The sequence below is a fragment of the Solanum pennellii genome, chromosome 5 (assembly GCF_001406875.1).
Source record: "Solanum pennellii chromosome 5, SPENNV200".
Lineage (NCBI taxonomy): Eukaryota > Viridiplantae > Streptophyta > Magnoliopsida > Solanales > Solanaceae > Solanum > Solanum pennellii.
Window position 1 is genome coordinate 42,527,135 of NC_028641.1, and position 27,330 is coordinate 42,554,464.

The following is a 27,330-nucleotide window of genomic DNA, read 5'->3' on the forward strand; positions in this document are numbered from 1 at the left end:
GTGTTCCTCATTCCAAGCTTCAACTGTTTTACGCACGAATTCCTAAAAAGAAACTATTGATAACCTTTTTCCAACAAGAATGACATTATTTATTGATTCTGCTACGTAACTTGTTAGTTTTCACGTCTTTTTTACTGGTGAACATGTGGTGATCATTTCTCATAATTTGTTTTCATTAGATATGCACGGTATTTTGAATTAATCTGATCCATTATTCCCATCAATTCATCAAACTCTTGCTAAAGTGAAGAATAATTTTCTCACCTCTTATGTATCTCTATGTGTCTTCTTTGATAAATTGGTCCACATATAGTTAATGCATGTGCAATGTCTGAACTCGGGATAAACAGTTGTAGTACCATTTCTTATACTTTTATTTCTATCAAGAAACAAAGCACATATCTTCTCTCACCGAATGGATTTTTGAAATTTTCAAAGAACCACAACTATGAATTATTATTATTTGAATCAATAATTCCGTATGAAAGCGGCAAGAAGTCACCTATACAACAATCTTTTACACAATAAATACGACATAACTCTTTTTGTATAAAAAAAATCAATTTTAATTTCAATAACAGTATAAATAGTACATCCAGGATCTAATGTGCTAGCTATCAACATTGTGCCTTCATAAGTTGATTTCAATTTTTTACCGTCAAAGATAACTATTGACCGACAATACTCTTAGTCGCTTATACTTGCATCAAGTGTTGTAAATGAATACAAAAAATGATTTTCATCTATTTTTTTATAATTCACAGTTTTCATGGGTATAAAGGGGTTTTCCTTCATTATAAATCAGATCTGTGAATCTCTAAATATTATTCCTCAAGAGAAATAATAAGTCTTCTCTCTTCTCCCTACTTTATTCTTCTCATTGTTTCATATAATTTCATAACACAAATACTTATAAAAATAAATTATATTAGTTATTTAGGTTGCTCACCTTTTTTTGAGAGAGAACACACTCTCTATGTAAAGTGTACAAAAATGATATAATAATATCAATACAAGATTATTAAGTAAGGTAATAGAATACCGACATATTTAAAATGATTTTTGAAAATTCATAACAAGTTCAGTTATCTCTTTATGTCTTTTCTCTTTAAAAAATAGAAGTCATGTTGTGGAGTGAAGAGTTGTAAGGTCTGAACCTCTAGTCATTTCAAATTCAACTATTGTGCCGAACGTTATAGTATAGTATTTTTTTGGCAACAAAGATGTCACATATGTTATAACGTACATTGTTATTTTATAGAATATTTTCATAATATTTTATTGATTGACATGATACACATATGCAACGCACTATGCTAAGCCTATCTAGTGTAAAGATATTAATACATAATTTTGATAAATTATATCATATATTATTATAAGTGGGAAGATCTAAAGTGCAAAGTTGAATTACCATTTTACCCATATACTAAATCAAAATGTTAATTTTGAAATATAAATTGATTAATATTAAACATTAAATACTAATTATATAATATTATATTATATACTTAAAAGTGGAAGTTGTTAAGTCAAAAGTTGAAAAATGAAAATATTAATAGAAATTATAAATTAAATATTTTTATCCTTTTAACAACTAAATTTAATTATATTTTTGAAAAAAATTTCTTTTCTTTTGTATTTATTTTTATTTCTCGCCCATCATATCATATCATCATATCATATCACTATATATCATATATTATATTAAAAGGGGGAAGTCACAAACGTAAAAACTGAAATACCATTTTATCCTTATCCTAATTTAAAATATTATAAAATATCAAAATAAGATAATTTTAATTAATAAAATATGTAATTAAATAATAATATATTAATTACCTAAACATTGAAATATTTAAATAAATAATGATATTCAAACCACATAAATGGTGAGTGAATGGAAGTTTAGTAGTGTTTTTTAGGTGTTTAATTTTTTAGAAGTTCAACAGTCTATTTAATGCTCCATATTCAGTTTTTCTCAATATGTCCACATAATTTATTTACTTCAATCTTAAACAAGCTTCCTCATTAATCTTTTGCCTCAATTTTTGTTTTTTCCCCCTTTTTGATGTAAAAGTTGGACCTTTCTAATTTTCAATTAATATTATTTTTTATTATTCATGCTAAACGTAGTATCTCTATAATTAAAAGTTATCTCTTCAATTCATATAAGTGCATCTTTAAAGGTAATGTACATTGTATTAACTTTTCCTTTTTCCAGCCATTAAATTTTTGTAGCAATTTATTATATTCTTAATTGCTCTCTATAAAGGTCCAAAAGTTGTTTTCTTTTTAAGTGGGAAGATCTAAAGTGTAAAGTTGAATTACCATTTTACCCATATACTAAATCAAAATGTTAATTTTAAAAATAAATTGATTAATATTAAACATTAAATACTAATTATATCATATTAAATTATATACTTAAAAGTGGAAGTTGTTAAGTCAAAAGTTGAAAAATGGAAATATCAATAGAAAGTTTAAATTAAATATTTTTATCCTTTCAACAACTAAATTTAATTATATTTTTGAAACATTTTTCTTTTCTTTTGTATTTATTTTTATTTCTCGCCCATCATATCATATCATCATATCATATCATTATATATCATATATTATATTAAAAGGGGGAAGTCACAAGCGTAAAAATTGAAATACTATTTCATCCTTATCCTAATTTAAAATATTATAAATATCTAAATAAGTTAATTTTAATTAATAAAATATGTAATTAAATAATAATATATTAATTACCTAAACATCAAAATATTTAATTAAATAATGATATTCAAACCACATAAATGGTGAGTGAATGGAAGTTTAGTAGTGTTTTTTAGGTGTTTAATTTTTTAGAAGTTCAACAGTCTCATTTAATGTTCCATATTCAGTTTTTTTCAATGTGTCCACATAATTTATTTACTGCAATCTTAAACAAGCTTCCTCATTAATATTTTGCCTCAATTTTTATTTTTTACCCCTTTTTGTTGTAAAAGTTGGACCTTTCTAATTTTCAAATAATATTATTTTTTATTATTCATGTTAAACGTAGTATCTCTATAATTAAAAGTTATCTCTTCATTTCATATAAGTGCATCTTTAAAGGTAATGTACATTGTATTAACTTTTTCTTTTTCCAGCCATTAATTTTTCCTAGCAATTTATTATTTAACTTTTTCTTTTTCCAGCCATTAATTTTTCCTAGCAATTTATTATATTCTTAATTGCTCTCTATAAAGGTCCAAAAGTTGTTTTCTTTTTATTGTTCTATTTTTTTTCTTCTCATATACATTTTTTCCAGGTATGTATATGATCACTGCTAATATTTCACTGTTAATATATCATTGTTTTTGTTTTGTTACTTTCGTTTCCTCTTGAATTTCATTGGTTTATCAACATGTTTTGTTTTTTTATTTCTTTCCACCTTTAGCCTTTTGTCTGAGCAATTCTTTAATTGAGGCTTTCAACTTTGAAAAATGTTTTTTGTTTGTGAAACTTCCATGAATTTATTTGTCAAAATATAATCCATATCAATTATATTGATTTTGTTCGATTAGAAATTACATTTATCATTAGTTAACTCATTGTCTTTTTATGTCTAATTATTAATATTTTTACAGGTTTCTTGCTTATTACTTTCACATGATTGGCCTAGTATTATTATAAGTGGGAAGCTCCTAACTTCAAAGTTAGATTATCATTTTGCTCTTTTAAATTTTTATTTTTCATTTTTTATTTTCTTGGGAATTTAAGTAAAAAAAAGTCCAAAGGTCATAATTTTTTAATAAATAACTATGTCTTCTCTAAGAATATTTCAATTACTATATTGATATATAACTATACTTCTTCCATGAGAGATGACCAACGTAAGTTTTTTTTTTTTTTATTTTCAGAAATGAAAGATAGTTTTTTTCTTTAATATTGATCAACTTTTTCATTTGTTTATTATCAATATCTTAAAATTGAAAGACTTTTTTTATATTATGTATATTGCTTGTTGTTTTGTCTTGTATTATTATAAGTGGGAAAGTTTTAACTTCAAAGTTGAATTACCATTATACCCCTATACTATATTAAATATCTTGTCAACTAAATTTTAATATTAGCTGAATTCTCTGCATGTGCCCTATATTTAGTATAATCTATTAATCTTTTTGGACATTAATATATTCTTTTTTTTGTAGATGCTTTCATCTTTCAACTAAAACTTAGCTGAAAAGTTAGAGACTTGGGTAATGAGGAGTTGTAACACAGAGATATAGGTGAAGGGTGATGAACAGTGGTGGAGCCACACGTAGTGAAGGGGTGTCGACCGACACCCCTTCAACGAAAAATTACGTTATGTAGATAAAATTAAAATATTTTTTGTGTATATCTATATTACATACTGACAATCCTTCTACACGATTTTATTTCTTTATATTTTGACACCCCTTAGACCAAATTCTAGCTTCGCCACTGGTGATGAAGAGTCGTATAGTATGTTTAAGAGTCAATTAATTCTATAAATGTATCTCAACATTCGTTTACCCAAATTTTCCAATGCTTTAGTTTCTTGCCAGCTTTAATATAGTTCATATTCTTTAATTTCTTATGGAAACCATTCAACAAGTTATGTAAAGCCAGAATTTCAAAATGAGGGTGGCATCCCAAGTAACGGCCTGGTATACTAATTCTGCAGCTAATCTTCCTTTATGAATGACAAGACGGCAGTCGTTCGTCTTTGTGTGACATATAGCAATGAGTGGCTCCTTGAATGATATGTGACTTGTGGTTTGAAATCTTCTTGTTGAATTCGAGAGCATCTTCCGATGAAATAATGTCAGCAGACCCATGAACTGTCAATACCCTGTACCATGTGTTATTTCATCAGCTAGTACCTTAGATCTGATCAAATCAATGTCTATTAAAGGTGAGAAAATATAAGCGTCTATGTATGCAACAATCTTGGTGAAAACACTATCATACAACAACCACAATAGCGAGGTAGAGCTGTCACCCATCAGCTTTTAACTAGATTCAATAAAATACAACTCTTAGATGGCATTGAAAACAAAGAGAGAAGGTATTGATGTATTTGAAATACCATCAGCCCAACCTGCAATTTTTGTCAATTTGAAGGTATGCTTCATCCATGTTTGTAGCAAGTAGATCCATTAAACTTTTCTCGGTAACACGGTAATCAAAGTTCCCTACAAATAGAGAAGCATATTTTCAGTTCTCCAAATAAACCCTCTGTCTAAGCTAATATTATAGTTCATCTGCATCTTGGTCTCAACAACCAAAGAGAAACCAAATAAATACTATAGAAAGTCACATGGTTTTTGTTTTGTGACCAGGTTAAGTGAATCTCTCTGAACGTGGATCCAGTAGATGCATTCAAGATATACAAAATGAATATTTCCTGTACAGTTGACTCACACCTCTTCCTATCAAAAACTTAAAGAGCTTAGAGAATCCCGTAATAAAATAGAGCTATTTACAAAGCCTCGTGGCTAAAGGGATAGATTTCTACATTATTAGTTTCTTCAATTATTAGGCGGACAAATAATGAAAACATTGCATAAACGGGGATAAGAAATTATATATTCTACCTTTGACTTTTTATCTCTCTTGAGACGTCAAACTTGCTAAACATAGGAATGACAGAGACATGAAGAAAAACAGGGGCAGTCGTGTGTTCCCATTTACTATATAACTTAGGAAAAAGGCAAATTCCACTCTGAAAAGTGGAGATGCTTATATGCATAAGCAGAATCAAGATTTACTAACATTGACTGCTTTCTATTTTCTATTGAGAAGTCATTACCTGCTACGTTTTTAACATCATTGTAGCCATATTTCTTGGTTGCTGCCTCGAAGTCCTTTCCCAAGTGCTCTGCAATGCCTTCCTTTAGATTATAACAGCCAGACAGATTGATGACTGTCTGAACATCATGATGCATAGAAGCATATAGAAGCACAACATTCCCTCCTGCAACAGTTTATTTCAGATAGTTAATCAACATACAAGAACATGAAAAATGCAAGGACAGGCTGTCCTGGACAGCAATAGCAAAATGAATAAGGGTACAAGAGCTTCTACCCTTCTCTTTATCTTGAACTTTGATTTTTCAGTTGCACCTTAACAGGATTTCAGGAAGAAAAAGCCATAATGCAATTACGTAGGAGAAGAAACATTTATGTCTGATATCAAAAGATAATATTATCATATCCAGAGAACACCAATTAAGAAGGACCGCTAAAGCATAATATTTTCACGTGCAAACCTCTCTTTCTTCACCATTGTGAACAAAATACATTTGATACACTATCCAATTTTACGCAATAAATGACAAACCTTCCCTATGTCCAAGGATCGCTGTTACTTTGCGGCCTTCTCCATTGAAATATTTAACCACGGAGTGCAAGTCATCCACCTCTCTACAATAGTTACCATACTGAAACAAACCTTCGCTTTCACTAGAAAACAGTAGATAATGAACCAAGAAATGTGAAAGAACTAATGTTAGTCATTGTAAACAGAACTTTAGGACAATAAGTTTCTGAAAGCGATGATGAGGAGAGAGAAAGTTAATTAAGGAGAATTATGGAATAGAAATGCTGTAAACTTGTACTCTTTGACGCATCACAATGACCTTAAGTTAGGTGTATATTGCAAGTACTTTACTATCTCTACAAGCAATCAATAAAAGAAGCTCTAAATTCCAAAATTTAGAGTTTGACCAACCCTGCCCACATTATTGGAGTGATGATTTTTTCCCTAAGAGAAAAGGTCAGCACACAGTTTATCTTTATTTGGGAGTTAAAAGCCTCTAGTTTCAGGAAATTGAAGTAATACTATCGATCTATGTCGAGGAAGACGTAGAAGCCATAGATTAGAGACAGACTGAATATTACTAGTTCCTAAAACCAGTTATAACTGCACTCTTTGCACATAAAAAGTGAAGGAATAAGAAGAAGATACCATTCACACCAATAACAATAGTATGCCTGTAGAGCATTCAGAATAATAAAATAAAAAAGCTATCCCTTATATAGAAATTGCCCGAACAATATAGATGGTGCTTTTAATACCAAGGGCTTACCCATTTCCAGGAAAATTAAAGCGAAATGCACTGATACTTTCTTTTTCCATAGCCGAAGCAAGATTCACCAAAATGTCAAAGTCCTATCAACAGAAACACAATGAAAAGTTAGATGCTTCATCAGCAACTCTCCCACTGTTAAACAGACTACATATATACTTACTTACCAATAAAGAAGCATGGAGAAACAGTCATCTGCTGTGATACTTAAACTTAAAGTTTTATCTCTTCATAACAATTTGCTCGAAAGAGTGGAAAGAAAATTTGCAAGTACTTGCATCATATTGATACAAGTAATTCCCAAACTACCGCTCGTACTTATATTTGTATGACTAGATGCTGTACAATCTTCACGAGGCTGAGCACTAGCTAAATACTGATGCTCTACTAGTATAACCCAATGTGCCTTACCAAGGGCATTGCCAAACTAGATTTGTTTACCTCAAATGAACCTAAATATTGACATCAAGAAACACTACCACCACAACAACAACAAAAAAGCCTCGGTCCTAACCAATCACGAATCAACAAAAAATCAGCAAAAAATTTGTCAAAAGCAAAGAATGTTGAAACAATACAGCCTAAAAATCTTATCAACAAGACATCCTTGGTGCAGTCTACTACTTGGGAATCCAAGGGTCTATTGGAAACAACCTCTATACCTCACACAATGTAGGGGTAAGGTTTGCATACAATTTACCCTCTTTAAACCCTAATCATGGGATCACATCAGGTATGTTGTTGTAGCCTACTACTAGGGAATTATCTGACATCATTCTTACACCTCCATCAAAATGCAGATTTAGCAAACTTCAAATGAGAGAGTATGCTTGGTCGTTTGGTCATGTCTTCCGTGGACCTTCAGATGTGTCCGTATGTGTGAAGCCATGATGAGTGAAGATGTTAAAAGTGAGATGAGGTAGAATTAAAAACAAATTGAAGGGAAGTGTCTTGAAAGACCTACAGTCTCTTAGTACCAATGCAGATTAGTGGAATACAGCGAGTGGAAGAAAAAGATTTATATAGGCAATACCATTAGTAGGGAATATATTTTAATCATGTTAATACATTTACTTTAGTGATGCCTATCAGTACTTCTCATCTTTACTTTTATTTTGTATAATGTTCGCCCGAAATGAATTCAAATCAGGAACATGGTTAGTGCAGATTATAAGCCAATCCTAACTGAACATCTTCTCTTCTCATTCAATTATTTTTTTAGGATGTTCATATTCACACCATAGCAGCTCAAGAGATTCGTAAAGATAAAATCAGAATGTCACAGTGGTGGCATGCTAGTACTACATAGATCTAAAACAACCGGGACAACTTACTTTCTAAAAACTTATGTCAGCTCCACTGGACTAGATGACTTGTCCAGTGGCACTTGACAAAACAAGTTTAGTAGAGAATTTGAAGAAAGTGCTTGATAGGCAAATGAAGAACAAGAACTATAGTAGAATTGGAACAGTTCAAACCTTCGAGGATTTGAATCCATGGCACAAGACAACAATCTCCCTAGATCTAGTATCATGCAACACACCAACTAGTTTCTCATTGTGTTGGTTCAGCACACTAATCTCCTTCTGCACAGCTGCTGAACATCAGGACACGTGCATCAGTAAGTAAGCAAAAGAACACAACATGTGCTATTAGTTGTCAAGGAATTCTATGTTGCCTCTTTCTCCAGTATAAGTGGGTTGATGAACATATTTTACCAGTTCCAGTTGGTATCACACTCCATATTGAGCATGGAGATGAGTATTAAATCTTTAACAACAAAATGTAAACAAACAAAAACAGGGATTATGTTTAGTTACTCAATGAGGTGGACTCTCTTGTTAGCCATGTCAAGCATTATTTATGGCGTAATTCAGTGTACATCCCAGAATAAATTCCGAAACAAAGTTTGCGGTCAATGTAACGAAGTTGCTGCAGCTAATTCGGTGTTAGCTACACAACTATTGGGCAGAAGATAGGAAGTCAGTATACTAGTCTAGCCAGGGAGTAGAGTATTAGTTACACGACTGAAACACTATTGCATAAAGCTGTTTGCAAACACTAGTAGCACACTGTGAACACCAAGTACCTACAACTTCAAAATGACATGGATAACTTACAAAGGAAGTTTGATAAGATTTGCAAAAAAAAAACAAGTCTAAGTATGGACTGCAGGGTTTAAAAAAGTTATGGAAGAAAAAATTAACCTGTAGGGAGGCCATCCAACAGCATAGGAAGCGGTCTAGAGAGAGGGTTGGTAGAAATTTTGAAATGGGCCTTCAATAGAAACACAAGGGACTCCTTGTACTTAGCAACAAACATGGGATCTGGAAAGAGATGTAACCCTTCTACTTGAGTGTGCCTAATATTGGGGGCATACCTGATGTTCCTTGTTGCAGCATCATGTAAGGCCAAAAACCCTTTTTTTGTTTTCCACCAAACAGCTTCCCCGTTTCTTATCCCAAGGGGCTCATCCAATTTATCATCAAAATCAATCTCTCTGTTAGACAACCGATCCATCCAAGTTTGTTCAGGTAGGCACTCATTCAATCTGTAGTCAGTGTTACGCGGTATGGTAAAAGGTGAAATATGGGATCTCTTGCTCCAAGAGATTGGATTCCCATATTGGTTCATAATCCAAATATCGAACCCAGTGTCATGAAGAAAGGAACCAACCACCAACTGAATGGACTGATCAGTTGTAGAAATATCCACTTTAAAATCCTCCCCACCCAACAAGTAATTTGAAGCGACAGTAACTTCTATGCTGGAAGGAAAATTCATTTCTGAAAAATTCTCCGTCTTTACATTATAAAACAGAACACTATTTCTCTGATGGGTTTCATCTGCCTTTTTATAGGCAACCCAGTGTATCGCCCCTTTCATGAACACATTCTTTTTTCTTGCATAACTAGATGGAGCCAGACTGCTCACATCTTCCCATTCAATCGGCTCATCAATGTTAGAAGGTCTAAACCAACATATATACATCTTATTACGCTCGTTTGTCGAAAGAACAAGGACTTTGTAAGTGTTTTCCTCAGCATTAAATCCTAACCCAGCCGTAAAAATATAGAGTGATTCGTTTATTATTGGCAGTGCTACTGTTTTCTTGATAGCGGGGTTGGAAACATAAAGCTGTTGTTTAACAGCTGATCTGTTATCCACCACAAGCACTAATCCCCGGCAAGTAGAGAGGAACTCAAAATTGAGTGATCTACAGATTCTGATCAATCAGGATCCTCCTCAGACAACAGAACAGATGCATATCCATATTTTTTAGAATCATTGGCGAAGGTAACAAGTTCATAGGATCGACAACTTCTTTCCATATGTGACTCAATAAAGTCGGTAGATGTTATGATACTAGCTACTCCTTTAGAGACAAGCTTGTTTCGAAGAAGAGATTTTATTGGTGATCTTACCAATATATCAAACACTGCTTTCTCTGGAACTTCAGCAGTAACTATTTCCCTCTCTTTTGATGAAGGCTCCATGGTTTCCTGCAGGACAACAAGGTATTAACATTAAACTAATTCAACTATAACATAAGATGATGCAGCTCAGAATCCTTTAATCGAATTAAAAGCCACGCGACAGAACCTAAAGAGTGAATATCCTACACTCAGAACCCTAATTGGGAGCTCAGATTTGTAAGAAGAAAGAGAGAGAAGATAGTATTGCTTTTAGAAACAATCCTTGCCTTTACAATACCCAACTATCAGTTTATAAGGAGTGCAGCTCCATTAGCAGGAGTGTTAGTTGTAACTAACTACGTGACAACTGACTAACTAATGACAGCTTTCCCCCATGTGCCAACTAACTACTTAACTACTAACTATTGGTTACAGATACAATGAATTAACTATGGGAATTGGAATACAATTGAAATAAGATCATATTATAAGAGCTCAGAAGATTGATGAACTCACTGAAAATGTGAAAATACCTGAATCGACTTCAAAGCAGAGTCAAAACAGAGTAAATGTATAAACATGGAATGAAGTGGATTGTGAAAATGTATGAAATAATGGAACCCCATTTCATGGAAAGAGAAATGGAGGAGCGTGAGAAGAACAAAATAGAAAATCTGTTTGCGAGGGAAAATGAATACCCTTCCTTCTTAAGCAAATTAAGCAACTGGTACTACAGCAAATCGACCATAACCCACTCACTCACTTAGTTAATTACAGATATACTCTTGTGCTGTAAACTGATATATCCTCCCTATATGTATTTTGTAGGAGAATCAAGCCGTGTACTTCTAGACAGTTTCTAAATAATGATTTTTGTATTGTGTATGATAACATTTACACGGCATAAAACCAGATGCATATACACACAAAATCACAAGCACGGATTAAAAAGAAAAGGTCAGAGCAGCTTAAATAATTGCAAGAGAGTATTCTTGTTAAGGGTCACTACAGCTTCGATAGTTAAGTACTTGCTACGTATGTTAGCACACAAAACTTTCACCAAAATAGAAAATATGTTTGTGAGGGAAAATGATTTCCCTCCTTAAGCAAACTAAGCAACTGGTACTACAGCAAATCGACCTATAACCCACTCAATCACCCACCCGATCACTCACTTAGTTAATTACAGATATACCCTTGTACTGTAAACTGATATATCCTCTCTATATGCATTTTGTAGGAGAGGCAACCCGAGTACTTCTAGACAGGTTCTAAATAATGATCAATATATTATGTATGATATGTTTACACAACATAAAACCATGCATGTACACAGCAAATCACAGGCACAGATTAAAAGATAAGGACAGAGCAGCTTCAATAATTGCAAGAGACTATTCCTGTTTAGGATCATTATAGCTTCAATAGTTAAGTACTTGCTATCTATGTTAGCAGACAAAACTTTGACCAAAGCAGAGACTCTGTTTGCGAGGGAAAATGAATTCCCTTCCTTCTTAAGCAAACTAAGCAACTGGTACTACAACAAATCGACCTATAACCCACTCACTCACCCACCCAATAACTCACTTAGGTAATAACAGAGTAAATCGACCTATAACGCAGTTACTCACTAAGCTAATTACAGACAAACTCTTGTGTTGTAAACTGATGCATCCTCCCTATATGTATCTTGTAGGAGAAGCAAGCTTTGTATCAATGTATTATGTATGATTTACACAGCATAAAACTAGATGCATATAACAGCAAATTACAAGCATGCATTATAAGAAAAGGACATAGCAGCTTCAATAATTGCAACAGATTATTCCTGTTAAGGGTCATTGCACTTCGATAGTTAAGTAATTGCTAATCTAAGTTAGCACACAAAATTTTCACCAAAAAATCGGCATCATCAATACCTAGCACGGAACTGCGAACACAATTGTGGCTGATTATTTGCCTCCTAATGAGCAATTTCAAAGGTTTAAGATGAAGAAGGTAGGGAGATGAATAATCACAAGACATGGAAGCTTACCTCTAAGCAGTGAATGCTCCTACTGAGCTGGATCGCTACATCGAAGAGATCGAAAGCAGGGAGAAAGGCGAATGTTCCGGTGGTTGCCTAGAGGAACCAGTGAAGTGTTTTTGGCAAGTGAGTTGATTAGGATTGACCCCTAAGGACTGGGTCCTATTTTATTTTCTTTTGGCTCTTTTATGATGATACAAAAATTTGGTTAAAATAATTGTTATTTAGTACTGTGTTTTAAAAGAATTTTAAATTTATGTATATTAGTTATACACATAATTTGGTATTATATGGTGTATAATTAATATCTATCATGAGATTAATAAATGTAAAGATAAAGATACACCTCAAATTATTATAATTATTTTATTTATTTTTTTAGTTTTTTGTTTTATATTTGTATTAATAAATTTAATTACTCAACTCAAAGATTTCATGGTTAAGATGTGGTAGTCCCATAATTGGGAATATAATCTCACAAGGATTAGAAACTCAATGCTCAAAGACTTAGAACTCCAAGATGTTACTCCTCTCGAAGATGTTATTCCTCTTAAAGATACTCAATATAGGGAGTTCATGCAGAATTTATGAGAATGAACGACTTGACTCAAGGATCTAAAAAATATTATGGAACTCATGCATCTGACTCTTCTCATTTCCATAAATACTTACTCAAAACATATCGATAGTTGATCTCAAAGGATTCACAATAGAATTCTAAGACTTTTTTTTTAACTCTAATCATAACTCTCTCCTGAATTTGAATTATGGATTTAAGAGTTATGATTAATGATATGAAAGATCTTACGATGATATTGTAGACACATCAACACATTCTCCTCATTCTCATACTCACTTGCTCGGGTTTTGAAATAAGTTATTAGAAATTGAAGAAGACTCCTCAAAAAGACTCAAGGGACTTTCTCAAAATGTTCGAAAGAACTTTCAAGACTGAACTCTTAACTCTACCTTGAATTTGAATTATGAATTCAAGGTTATGATTCATGTTATGAATGATTTTTAAGTGTTTAGAAGTAGTTTAGAGTAGTAAGTAACAAAAGCGAGTGAAGTTACACTTTAAAGGGACTCAAACAGGACAACCGATGGAAAAAAAGTGGGGGCAGTGTTAGGATCGAATTCACGCACACACACTAGATGAATGAAGAACACAAGAACTTTCAAGAGAAAGAGATGAGAGATCTAGAGAGAGAAAGAGAAAACTCAATGTTTCGTGGTAATACCTCGTGAGTAAACTTCCACGGCGGTGAGGTATATTTATATTAATAAATCAGAGTATTTTTGGTTACAGAGAATAAATAGGAAAGCCTAAAATTTAGGTAGGGGCGCTGCCCCGAAACCCGCCTTCGGATCGGGAGCTCCCGCCCCCCATAACCCCCTGCCAACCTCACCGCGGAGGTTAAACCGCGTAAACAGTTATATATATTAATCAGGCTCCACTACCTAACAATTCTCCCACTTGGAGACTGACTCAGTCATCCAAAAAAATACATTCTCAAAAAAAAAATCTCTTCATCATCAACATCTTTACCGCACCGCAAGATCTGTAGCAACACCTACAGAAGACCAACCGAGGTTTTACATAACCTCAGTTTCCCAACATCAACACATTTCGTCAACATGTCTGCCGGGTTCTTTGCACCCTCTATCTTCTCCAAGCACATATCACCATCCTCCACTGCCCCGCGAGTGAAATGGTATCGCCTTCTGATGTGCTTTGTCTTCGAATGATAGACTGGATTTTTCACCAACTATATGGCACTCTGGCTATCTGACTAAAGAATCTTCTCGCTCTGCTTCTTGCCCAATTCCTTAAGATAATCTGCCAGCCATATCATCTCTTTCCCAGCTTCAGCTATTGCCACATACTCAGATTCAGTAGATGAAAGAGAAACACACTTATGAAGCCTGGACATCCAACTCACTGTTGTTCCACCTATGGTGTAAATGTAACCGGATGTACTCTTGCTCGAGTCAACATCCCCACCAAGATCAGCATCCACAAAACCCTGTAGAGTCACCTTGCCTTTGCCAAAACAAAGTGAAGTACTGGATGTACCTCTCAGATATCTCAGAAGCCACTTCACAGCTTCCCAATGCTCTTTCGCAGGGTTTGCCATGTACCTGCTAACAATTCCCACTTCATGTGCTATATCAGGTCTAGTGCAGACCATAGCATACATCAAACTACCAACTGCTGAAGCATATGGAACAAGTGCCATGTGATCACGCTCCTCGGCAGTCTTGGGTGACTGCTCCTTTGACAATTTAAAGTGATTTGCCAATGGAGTAGTCCTGGGTTTAGCATCATTAACCCTGAATCTGCTCAGCACCTTCTCAATGTACAACTCCTGAGATAGATTTAAAGTGCCAGCAGATCTATCCCGAGAAATCTTCATCCCCAAAATCTGCTTTGCTGGACCCAAATCTTTCATCTCAAACGCTGCAGACAACCTTGTCTTCAGATTGTTAATCTCCCTCATACTAGATCCTGCAATCAACATATCATCCACATACAACAGTAGAAAGACATATGAATCAGTGTATTTCTTGAAGTAACAACAAGGATCCTTTTCAGCTTTGCAGAATCCACTCTTGGTCATGAAGGAGTCAAACTTCTTGTACCATTGCCTTGGTGCTTGCTTTAGTCCATACAAGCTCCTGGTGAGCTTGCACACCATGTGTTCCTTGCCTGGAACCACAAATCCTTCCGGTTGCTGCATATAGATCTCTTTGTCCAGGTTAAACCGTGTAAATAGTTATATATATTAATCAGGCTCCACTACCTAACAGGCAGGCGACCCTAGTGCAAACCTGGGGCGATGCACCAACCCAAAACTTCAGAAACATGATTGTGGCGCACTGCTGGGGCACAGCACGAGTCCCTTTTGCGCATTTGGGGCGCGCCTTCCCAAGCAAAATTTTGACGAGTTTAGTCTCTCGTTTTCTGATCCTAAATTATTTGTAATCGATTTCTTTTCTAAAGTTTCCTTAGATTCAACTACCCAATGTAAGTACATAACAATCTAATAAAAGAACTCTTAACCTCATCACTATTACCTCAAGAACTTGTCAAACTCATCCTAATTCAAGAACGAAAACAATATTTCAAGAACTTAGATCCTTCAATTTTTGAGAATTAAATTACACTGAAAATGACATGATTGGCATGTGGGTGAACAAATCCAACACTATGGAAACTTACATACCTCTTAGGGATCAAACCCATGGCAAAATCCGCAACAAAACTTAAGAACCTCGACGAACGCCTTGATTTTTCTTCTTTTCTCCTCTTTCCTCTTTTTTAATTCTCAACTAAAACTCAAGACATATATTAGGTTTATAAAACTGAACCTAATATGTTTAGACCCCTAAAACATTACTACAAACGAATTAAATCTGATTAGATAAGGAAAATATCAAAATATCCCTCACTATTTTTGGGTAACTTTCCTTAATTAGACAATCTGACTTCAAAAGGACATATCTCACTCATCCGAACTCTAAACTTAGCAAATCGAAAAGATAATTCAAAGACCTTTCATTTGACATCTTAAGGGCCAGCTAACTCATTTCGTGCCAAAAGTTATAATCGTTTGAAGTTGACTCAAAACATAAAAGAGCTTTCGAAAGACTTGAATGAATTCTCTTTAGTTCTTTTCGGAAGTCAAGGTTGTTAGAATGAATGCGTCCTCTTATCATTCAAGGACCAGGTCTCTTGACTCAGCAAGAATAGTAACTAAAAATTGCATCCACTTGTTTCGATAGGACCATATCCTTAACATAGTTAAAATAACAAACAGTAAAATAAGTGCTAAAAGTAAAGTTTGAACAAACGACTTTACGTGAAAACCTCCTTACTCGAGGGAGTAAAACCACGACCTGTTCTAACCAGGACTTTTCAAACTACTTCCACTAACTTTCTCCAAGCAAAAAAGTAAAAGTCAATTACAACACGAGATTAGCCTGCTAATCTCAAGAGTAAGAAATGTTTCCTATACTAACCCATACTGATTAATAATAGATTTTTCTAAGCGGATATCACACCGCCCACTAAACCACCACCCTTTGGGCTGATTTAGATTTTGACTAAGCAACAACAATGTTATCCACTAAATCACCTAACTTTAGATGACTTAGACTTTTAGAAACCAGAACAAGATCTGATTCCTTTATAGATTAGGATTAGATTTAGAATGTAAGCACACAAGATACAAAGATCTAAATACAACAAAGACTTTTCTTTAATCTATCAGGTCCCTTTGTTGAGTTGAGCAATGTTCTTCCTTGATGATGACTTTCTTTTCAATCTTGTGAATTTTGAGAGAAATTCAAGTTTAAGTTGTCAAGTCTTAAGTTTGTGTTTGTTGGAAAGAGATAATATAAATCACCACAAACTCATTGAGACCATCTCGGCCTAATATTAGAAAAGTTGTGCACCTACCACATCAGAGGTGGAAGCTTTTCTGACGGCTGTCTTGTCACCTTTTCATATCGCAGTCTTGCAAGGACCAGGTCCCTTCCAAACATCTTTATGAGTTCTTTAAAAACTTGTCAGCTGACTTCATTCTTTGAATGAATGAATTTATTTGTTTTTTTGTCATGTTGACTAAGTCAACCATAAAAAGTTATTGACCGTTGGACAAATAATGGTGTCCATTCTGATTGGTGTAGCACGTTGATGCCTCACCAACCTATGAAACGACAGCTTTACAGTTGTTCCCAATAATGGATCTAGAAGAGAAAAATTAACAAGAGACCAGGTCCCTTTGTTTGTGAGACACTGAAACAGACAATCTCATCCGCTCTTTTTATTGACGTAGGACACTGCACTTTTCATCTACCGACTGACATGACAACTCTACAACTATACCTCATTGAATTTGGGCGAGAACACTCTGCCAGGGACCAAGTCCCTTCATTTGCGAGGATCATCAAAACACCTAGAATATAACAAAGGTGATACATCTAGTAACCTTAAAACCTAAGAAAATTTTAAATTCCTTGGTAAAATCCTACTCAAAGTGAAGGATGTTCAATTCTTAGTTTAAAAATGTTCTGGGGTGTTACAATGCTGGTTGGTTTAACAAAAATTGTATGCCTCCAATTATAGCTAGACCATTAATTATAAGAACAAATCTCTCAAATAAATTTTTTTATGAGATGAGTTTATTTAACATGTATGTATCAAGCCAACAAGGTGATATGTGCACTTATGATTTTCTAGTTCCACCACGCTCAAAGATGGATAGTATGAGATCCTAACATCGGAGGGGGGGGGGGGGGATATGTTTAGAAACTAAAAATTATGTTTATGGTGAATTATCTTGATCCTTGTTTAAAAATGTAATCTTGAAGTTTAAGAAGATAATTCATTTACTAAATGTTGCAAATAAGTTGTCAGATGTATTTGTTGACCCAATATTTTAATTAAGTTGAAAATGTTCAAATAAATAGTGTTTGAAGGATAGATTCAATGGTACGCCAGAAGCGTGATAGACTAATCGATTCCAAACGTAAATCTTCTTAAGGAAGTATAGAAGCAAATTATCAAAATGACCATGATAATGAAGTTTCTTTGAAAGAGCACTATAACATAACACTTCATAAAACTTCGGCAAAGGTTCAGGTACCTGAAATGATTAAAAAAAAGAAAGAGATCTCAATACGTTATGTTGTATTGGAATCGAGTCAAATGACCTCCGACGGTATCTTTGATATGAAGTAGAACTCAATGTTATAAATGGTTACGGGGATCTCAATTTGGAATTTGTCATATAAGTGTAGACAGATAAATGATTGGCCAAACAAAATGCACTATTCAAGTATATTTTATTTCACTTAGGAAAGTGATGTTTTTTTTTATCTTATAGTTCATAGATCAAAATATAATGTCAGTATGGTACATATGAATTATTGTGTGAAATTATAACCTTAAGATATAAAGTGCAGTTTGTGCCTTGGGAATTAAGTGGAGGTATATTCTCTAGTGGTGGATGCTATGATAATTCAATCTGGCAGTAAATCAAATACTTGAATATGTATAATGAATGATTATTATGTCTAATTAGACGATGAAGGTTATATGAAAATACTTGAAGGATTTAAAAGGTCTTAAAGCAATTCCATTGAGTAGCCGATGATTTAGAGACTAGTTAACACAAAGAAAGAATCTTCTAAATCTTATAAAAATGATTTAAAATGTCATGTATTAGTGCAATTGGTGCACTTATAAATTATTGATTATGTAAATACTAGTATATTATTTGATATACATAACGAATGTTATGTGAAAGGATTTTCATATTATCATACAAGTTACGAAAAGAAACTAAGAAAGCAAGTGACTCAACACATAAGAGATGTGTTATTTTTTTTGAACAGAAAAGACAAACTTCAATAAAATTAAAATGATCAATCTTTGAGTCAGAAATAATTTGATTGTGTAGGTGCAAATATTTATTTAATCCGCATAATACTCGATCGCAAACAGATTATTTATTTACATATTGAGGCACAACAATATCTTGACATCCAAATGATTAACTCTTAGTAATCACTTCTTCATATCATGCATAAAATATTGATCTATGAAGTAAGTCGGGAGTGTGTTTGATTGAAATCATGATCTATCATATTCAAAAAAAAAATATGTGATTTTCTTTTGAAAAGGATATTTCAGCCATCATATACGAAAACAATATATAGTTCAATTGAAGGGAGAATACAATCAAAGGAGATCGGACAAAACATATTTCACCAAAAGTATTTTTCACACGTGATCTCCAATAAAATGGTGAGATAGACGTTTGAATAACCATTCAAGTGATAATCTTGTAAACTATTCACTAAGAATTGTCAACATTAATATTTGAGAAGTTAAAACTGGAATGCATCGTCTCCGAGATATCAAGTAAACTTTTTATCAGGGAAGAAAATACATGTACTTTTTTTCTTAACCATAGTTTTATTCCAATTAGATTTTTCTGGTAAGGTTTTTACGAGGCAACATTCAAAGTGTATTAAAAAATATGTGTACTATTTTTCATTTAATGGGACTTTTCCCATTTTTTCCTAGTAAAGTTTTAACGAGACACATTATATATGGACATCCAAGTGGAGTGTTATAAAATATATATATTGTTGATGTCCACTACACCAAAAGTTACTACATTACTTCCTCCACTATGATGGTAATCTCCACCTTTATGATCATTACTCTTGTAATCTTTCACCTCCATAACTTCCTCTGTTATATTCATGTTTATGACTAACATTTTGTATGTCTTTATGTTACACTATAAATAGAGGTAGAAAGGTTCATATTGTATACACTTGAAGATTTGGTGAACGCTTGAATATTTGAAATATCTCCTTAATTTTGTTATCATCTTTTATATTTCTCATCTTGTTTTGCTTTAATTTTACAACACTTGTATAAATGTTAAAACTATTTATTTTAGCCTTAAAAGGTTTGAGGAATATCTATTTGTTCGTTTCTTTCCATGGATCTAGACGTGTCATATTTTAGTCTAGCTTACAAGTAAATGTTATATTTATGGTCATTTCAATTTGGGACTTCATGTGGCTGAATTTCTAATTTTTCATAAATCCTCTCGATCACTGTCTTTCCATTTCGTCATTTTATTTCTAGTTTAAAAATAATAGCAATTATGGAGGATTTTTTTTTAATTTCTCAACCATACATTAAACACTAACTTATATTTTTTTAATTTTTTTTATATATTCAACAAATTGAGATAAAATAGCACGAATATTTAGAAAATATTTTTATAGTGTGATAAAACAGTTTTAAGAATTTAATAATCCATTTAATTTCTCCTAATCAAGTTAGCAAATTCGATCAATCTGGTTAGCATTATGAGAATTAAAAATCATTTGTACAGGCCTTTGATATAGGGATGTATATGACGAGGTTGATTCGGGTTTTTCAAATATCAAACCAAATCATTTGTGTAAGAATTTTAAATTTATAAACCAAACCAAACTAATAAAATTTGGATTTTTCAGGTTTTTCAACCTCAGATGGTTCGGGTTTTTTCAAATACCAAATCAAACCATTGTATCAAAATTTTAAATTTATAAATCAAACTAAACTAATAAACCTAGGATTTTTTCAGATTTATAAATTTTTCGGTAAAATTTGCATACAAATATATAATTAAGTTGTGCTCCAAATATTTCTTTAGTGCAACCAAAATAAAATTATCTAAGATGTTTCTTTAAAAAAAAGCAACACGAGATGAGTAATGATGACACAATTTAATCACATATTTAGTTAAGAAATCACAATATAAATTAGCTTCTTCCGAGAATTATATAGAGAGAATATTTTCCTTTCGCCTGCCGCCGTCAAAAACTTAGTTTGCCTGTTTTCCGGTGGTAATTGCCACTAAGGCCGGTGGTCAACCTCCCATGGAGGTTGTCGACCTTCTTTACTTCCAAAACCTTATATTCCGTATGCGGAAACACTGAAACCAACAACAACCAGTGTCAAACCATTGCACTTGAAGCCAATATCATATCTACATGGGGAGCCAAGAGTAATGTGGGAAGAGAAGGAGATCGATCAGATGATTGTTATTGAAAATTAGGAATACGCAGTAGTGGGTAAATTTTCATATGGTTGGCCTGAAATTCAAGAGTTGAGGAAATTGATTCCAAAGCAGTGTGAGCTCAAGGGAGAGTGCATGATTGGCTTGCTTAGCAAAAGACATATCCTCGTTAGAGCAACTTTATTGGAGGATTATGTACATTTTTTATGCAAACCAACTTTCTATATTACACAGAAAAATTGGTCCTTTCCATTGAAATGGGATCCTATGTTTAACCCGGAGGAGGAGACGACCACAACAATTGCATGGATATCGTTTCCAACTCTATCACCAAATTTTTTTTGTAGATAAACAATGTTTTCATTGGCTCCAGCAGTGGATAATCCTTTACAGGTTGATATGGCGACAAGAAACCAAAAAAGACCTAGTTGCGCTAGAGTCAAAGTGGAGTGGATTTTCTTGGAGAATTCCCCAAGATAATTGATATATGCATGAAGAAGAGAAGGGGAAGTCATGGAGAAGTGGGTGAGAATGAAGTACGATTACGTTCCAAAATATTGTATGACATGCATTCTACAAGGACATGATGAGCAACAATATTTTGTGGAACATCCGGAAGTATATCCTAAAAAGGAGAATAAGAACGTGGAGGCAGATGACAGAGAAGAAAGGAGAAAAACACAACACAAATGAGACAAATCAGGATAAAGAAAAAGATAATTTGGAAGAAAGGATTACAATCCAACAAAAGGAAAAGACGCACAAATTTGAAGAATCTAAATTCAAAAGGGGAGGCTGGAGGAAGCATCCAGAGAAAGTCTGGGCCAAGGTGGATATTCCTACGGGGATAAATTTGGGGCTTTGGAGAATGACACAACAGAAGGTGAAGCGACAAAGTATTCTAAAACAAGCGACCAAGTATTCTAAAACAATAGAAGACCATGTTTTTGACAAGATGATCACTTAGGTAAAAAAAGAAACATCCAAAGAGTGGGTTGAGGGTTCCTTTGGAATACAAGATAAAGGGCATCACCACGAGCACAAAACAGTCACACCAACAAACATGTTGAAAATTCTATGCATACATTAAATTTGGGGAACCTGTGGAAGTCTCCAGCAATATGACCGTGAATAGTCCTATCACGAATGACAGAGCTAATGTGCATGAGAGTGAACTGAAGGAACAACAAATAGATACTTCTGCAGCAAAAAGTGATAAAGAGATAAACGGAGAAAGAAGCAGAAACACAGCTAAAAGAAGCTCCCGAATTAATCGATGAAACAGAGGGAGAGATACAACATAGAAAGGAAACAAAAGAAGATGATTACATGAATTATAATATCCATCAAATCAGTAAAGTTGGGGATTTATCTCCAAGGCACACAAATAGTTTGAAAGCAAAAATAGGACGACCCACCATTCCTCTTCAAGTCAAAACAAGGAGTAGTAAGGACAAATACTCAAATAGTGATCAATGATTGAAAAGGTCATCTTCTGGAACATTAGATCCATCAACATCCAAAATGCTTTTGGAAAATTAATGGATCTAAATAGAAGACATCATTATTCATATGTAGCTTTAATGGAACCTTTTGAGGATCCATCAGATCTAGACCAATACAAAAGGAAGTTAGGATTTAATAATGCAGTGGCAAATTGTTCAGGTAAAATTTGGATTTTTTGGAAGGATGACTTGGAGGGAACTTTGCTTATTGATTCAATACAACACATATCTATGAAATTTTGCAAGAACAACAAGTCTTTCATTATTTCATCAGTATATGCTAGATGTAGTGCATTGGATAGACTGTAAATACGGGAGATTTAGAAGGTATTGCTGTTGATTTTCAATTTCCTTGGATGATTGGAGGTGAATTTTATGTTGAACTTGATGAGGAGGAAAACTTTGGAGGTTTAGATTTCACTCAGTAGGAAGCTACTGATTTTGCTCATTGTATTAGCAATTCTGCATTATTCAAGGTGAAGTTTTCTGGGAGTAAATATATGTGGTGGGATGGATGAACCGAAGAGGCTTGTATATTCAAGAGATTGGGCAAAATTTTAGTGAATGCATTATCCACAGAGGAATTTCCAGCCATTGAAGTTCATCTTTTAATCAGACAGGGTTCTGATCATGCCTTCTTCATGTGAATTGTGATACAAAAGAGGAACAAATGTCAAACCATTTCGATTTCAAAATTTTTTTGACTAAACACCATCAATTCAAGGAAATTGTTTAACAACACTGGAAGATCGATTTTGTAGGTAGCCCTTTTTAGAAGTTTATGGAAACTGAAAAGGGTAAAGAGAGCATTAGCCGAAGGAAGTAAGGATGTCTTTGGTAACATTTTTCATCAAATTGCCACCATTGAGGATGTGATCAAGGTTAAGGAAGCTCAAGTGGAGATTCTCAGAACATCTGGTAGTAGGGAAGAACCTAGCAGAATGTAGGCAGAATTGAGAAAATATCTCAAGATTGAAGAAGCATACCGGAAGCAAAAGACGGGAATGAAATGGTTTGTTGATGAAATAGAAACACTGAAGTTTTCCATTCTTATGTTAAAGGAAGAAGGAAAAAGTTACATTTGTCATATATATGTAATGAACATGGAGAGATTGTACATACAAACCAGCAAATAGGGGAAGCAGCATTTCATTTCTTTTATGAGCAGTTTATGGCAGAAGAGACATAGCAGGATTACACTTTGCTAAGACATATCCCCAAATTGATCATTGATGCATAAAATGAAAAGATGATAAAACTACTTATTCAAGAGGAAACAAAAAGGGTGATTTTGAGCTAAATGGAGATAGTGTGAGTGGGCCAGATGGCTTTTCAGGATTGTTCTTTCAATTTTGTTGGGAAATTATTACCAAATTAGTGGTTTTTTTTTTGTGGGCAAACACTGCCAAATTTTATTATCATACTAATTTGATATTGGTACCCAAGAAGGAGGATGTTAATAATTTTTCAGACCTAAGGTCAATTAGTTTGAGCTCTTTTATCAACAGGATTATATCAAGAATGGTGCATGATAGAATAGTAGAGGTACTGCCTAAAATTATTTCTCCTACACAATTAGGATTTATTAAGGGTAGGAATATGACTGAAAATGTGTTACTGACACAAGAAATAATCAGGGATATTAACCGGAGGAATCAACACATTAATGTGGTGATAAATTTATACATGACTAAGGCGTATGATAAAGTGTCATGGATCTTCCTAACAAAGGTGTTCCAAAAGTTTGGTTTCTCGGAGGTAATTATAGACATGGTATGGAGACTCATCTCTAGTAACTGGTATTCAGTTCTCATAAATGGCCAACCTTATGGGTTCTTTCAGTCTTCTAGAGGTCTTAAACAAGGAGATCCTCTATCCCCAACATTATTTATCATTGCAGTAGAAGTCCTAACTAGAGGTTTAAATAGCTCGCATGATGATAGAGATTACAAAGGATATGACATACCAAAATGGAGTCCAACAATAAACCATCTATCATATGCAGATGACACCATATTATTTCGGTCAGGTGACAGAACATCAGTGATCAAAATGATGAATGTGCTTAGGGAATATGAAAAAGTTTTAGGTCAAATGGTCAATAAGGCTAAGAGTTCTTTATATCTTCATGACAGGATAATTGTGGCATCAGAATGAGAAATCTGACTAGAATAAGACAAAGGAAATTTTCCTATCACTAATTTGGGGTGCCCCATCTTTTATTGAAGAAAGGTCAGCATTTACTTTGAAGAGCTGGTTAGAAAGGTCGCAAAAAAGATTTTGTAGTGGCAAAATACTCTTATCCTTTGGAGGTAAATATATCCTTATTAGTCATGTTCTTCAATCACTATCAATCTATCTTTTGTATGCTATGAATCCCCCCAACAAGGTGATTCGACAGTTGCATCAAATTTTTGCAAAATTCTTTGGGGGAAGTACTGACAGTCTTAAAGGAAAACAATGGGTAGTTTGGAATGACATGTGTTTCCTGAAGGAGAAGGAGGCTTGGGTTTTAGATCTCTACATGATGTTAATAATGCTCTATTTGCTTAATTATGCTGGAGGTTCAGGGTATCTACTTCTTTATGGAGTAGCTAGAGCAATAAATATTGTAAAAAGCTACATCCTACCGTGGTTAGGAGTTCTGAATTATCTCATGTTTGGAGGAAATTATTTGAAATAAGGTAAAAGGTGGAGCATGATACTTCGTGGCAAATAAAAGTAGGAATTCCAGCTTCTTGTTTGACAATTGGACCAAACAATGAGCTTTATTTTTTACAGAAGGAGAAAATGCGAGAGATGAGGAAATAGAGGTGAAGGAATTCATTGAGAATGGAAGTTGGAAGATTGAAAAATTGAGAGAAATCAGAAGAAATGGTGTTTCACATTGTGAAAAAACATCAAATCTAACAATTGTGCCCTTAACGAAAAGCCATGGTGGATGGGGAATTCAACAGGAGCATTTTCAGTCAAATTACCTTATCACATAATGAGGAATAAAAGGGAATCTAGAGAAGGGATGAGCTACATTTGGACTAAAGGTCTTCCTTTTAAAATTTCTTTCTTCTTGTGGAGAGTAAAGAACAAAAGAATTGCAATCGATTACAATTTGAAGAGGATCGGGATGCATATAGTATCAAAATGTCACTGTGTCGAGAAAGGGGAAGTGGAAACCATGACACATTTATTTTTAACGGCTCCCATAGCTAAAAGGCTATGGCAGTTTTTTTGCTTCTCATGCAAGTTTTACTATTGATGAAACTCAACTACACCATTAAGTCAATAAATGGTGGGAATATGTAGGGAGTTCAAAGTTGCAAATCATGAAGGCCATACCAGCCTTTATCATGTGGGAACAAAAGGAGAAATTCTAGAAGACATGGCAAGGCAGTTTCTTTTGATAAAATGCTTCGTCAATGTCGAATAACCGTTCATAGATGATAAAGATCAAGTGTCACGACCAAGAAGTATCCCCTAGAAGTAGCACGGCGTACTTGACCTCTTGGAGGTCTTATACAAGCCTCTTAGCTTTCATTCATCACATAGGTATGAAAAGTAGTGCGAAATTAAAACTTTTCACAACAAAGTCAATAAGAAACTCTTTTATAAAACATAAAAAAGCTAAGTCTCATCATCATAAGTCATGTTAGACACACTTTGTCATCATAGGGTCACGACCCTTACATAGAAACGAAAATAATTTCTAATACAAAGTCTTTAATAGAAAGAACTAGAAATAACATCCACGTCCTCAAACATATGAGGATGTACCAAGAGACTTGAGAGAACAATCTACTTCCCAAGCTTCAACTCTAAGATCCTCACTTCTTTCCACTTAATCTTGTAGAGATAAAGAATAATATGGAGTTAGTACAATTAATGCACTAAGAACGACAATATGCAAAAACATGTTTTAAAGAGGACATTTTAGTTGAATATGTTTTTCATGCTAATTTGGTAAAACTTAATGAATTGAGTGTACAAGACACCATACTGGTCATCAACATACAAGGTAATAATTCAATAATTCTCAACATATAACCATATTCATTAAGTAACCCATTAATCATTTCGACCCTCTATCCAAAAGTTATCCTAAGACCCACCTAGGTAAGACATGAAGAGACCGCCCACACAACCTCTTCAATACACACCTAAGTGATCCTTAAGACTACCGAAGATAAAGATACTTCCTTTTCATCTCAACTCAACAAGTCAACGTTCATTACTAGAGATACTAGAGGAAACAGTCATGCATTTAAGAACATCATGTAAAAACCATCCCCTACGATAACCCCAAGTTACACTAGTGCAATGTGAAAGTAGTTCAACATCTATCAACTTGTCTCTCTATCGTCATATGACAATAGAATATTTAAATTAGAGAGAAAATGAATTCATGACACTAAGGGTGTGTTTGGTATGAAGGAAAATATTCTCCGAAAATGTTTTTCAGTTTTTTTTATGGGTAAAATGTTTTAGAAAATATTTTTCAAATCAATTCATTTTCCTCAAATTGAAGAAAAATGACTTCAGGAAAACATTTTCCAAACTCTCCTCCAACTTTGTATTATAATATTTTTTTTTTGAAAAATCAAATTTTTTTTGTGGATTAAAATAATTTAAAGCTTTTATTTTCAACTTCAATTATTAATTTTTTTAACCCATCCTCACCCCCTACCCTCTCTCCCACCAGCCCCC

At 33.7% G+C, this 27,330-nt stretch overlaps 1 protein-coding gene across 6 annotated transcripts; it reads right to left on the reverse strand.

Moving 5' to 3' along the window:
• Nucleotides 1-4,348: 4,348 nt before the first annotated feature.
• On the reverse strand, nucleotides 4,349-12,684 carry LOC107018784. 6 transcript variants are annotated; one of them, XM_027916832.1, is made up of 8 exons: nucleotides 12,540-12,684; nucleotides 9,469-10,591; nucleotides 9,296-9,365; nucleotides 7,089-7,171; nucleotides 6,341-6,462; nucleotides 5,810-5,974; nucleotides 5,099-5,192; nucleotides 4,349-4,849 (listed from the first exon to the last, which is right to left on the reverse strand). In XM_027916832.1, the coding sequence occupies exons 2-8, from the start codon at nucleotides 10,077-10,079 to the stop codon at nucleotides 4,693-4,695; spliced, it is 1,302 nt and encodes a 433-aa protein (XP_027772633.1). In that variant the 5' UTR covers nucleotides 10,080-10,591; nucleotides 12,540-12,684; the 3' UTR covers nucleotides 4,349-4,692. The 6 variants fall into 6 exon arrangements, with proteins under 6 accessions (XP_027772633.1, XP_015074839.1, XP_027772636.1 ...); XM_015219353.2 differs by adding an exon at nucleotides 8,567-8,685 and having other exon boundaries at nucleotides 9,296-10,591; nucleotides 12,540-12,683; XM_027916835.1 differs by lacking the exon at nucleotides 12,540-12,684 and adding an exon at nucleotides 8,567-8,682 and having other exon boundaries at nucleotides 9,469-9,605.
• Between the last annotated feature and the right edge of the window lie 14,646 nt (nucleotides 12,685-27,330).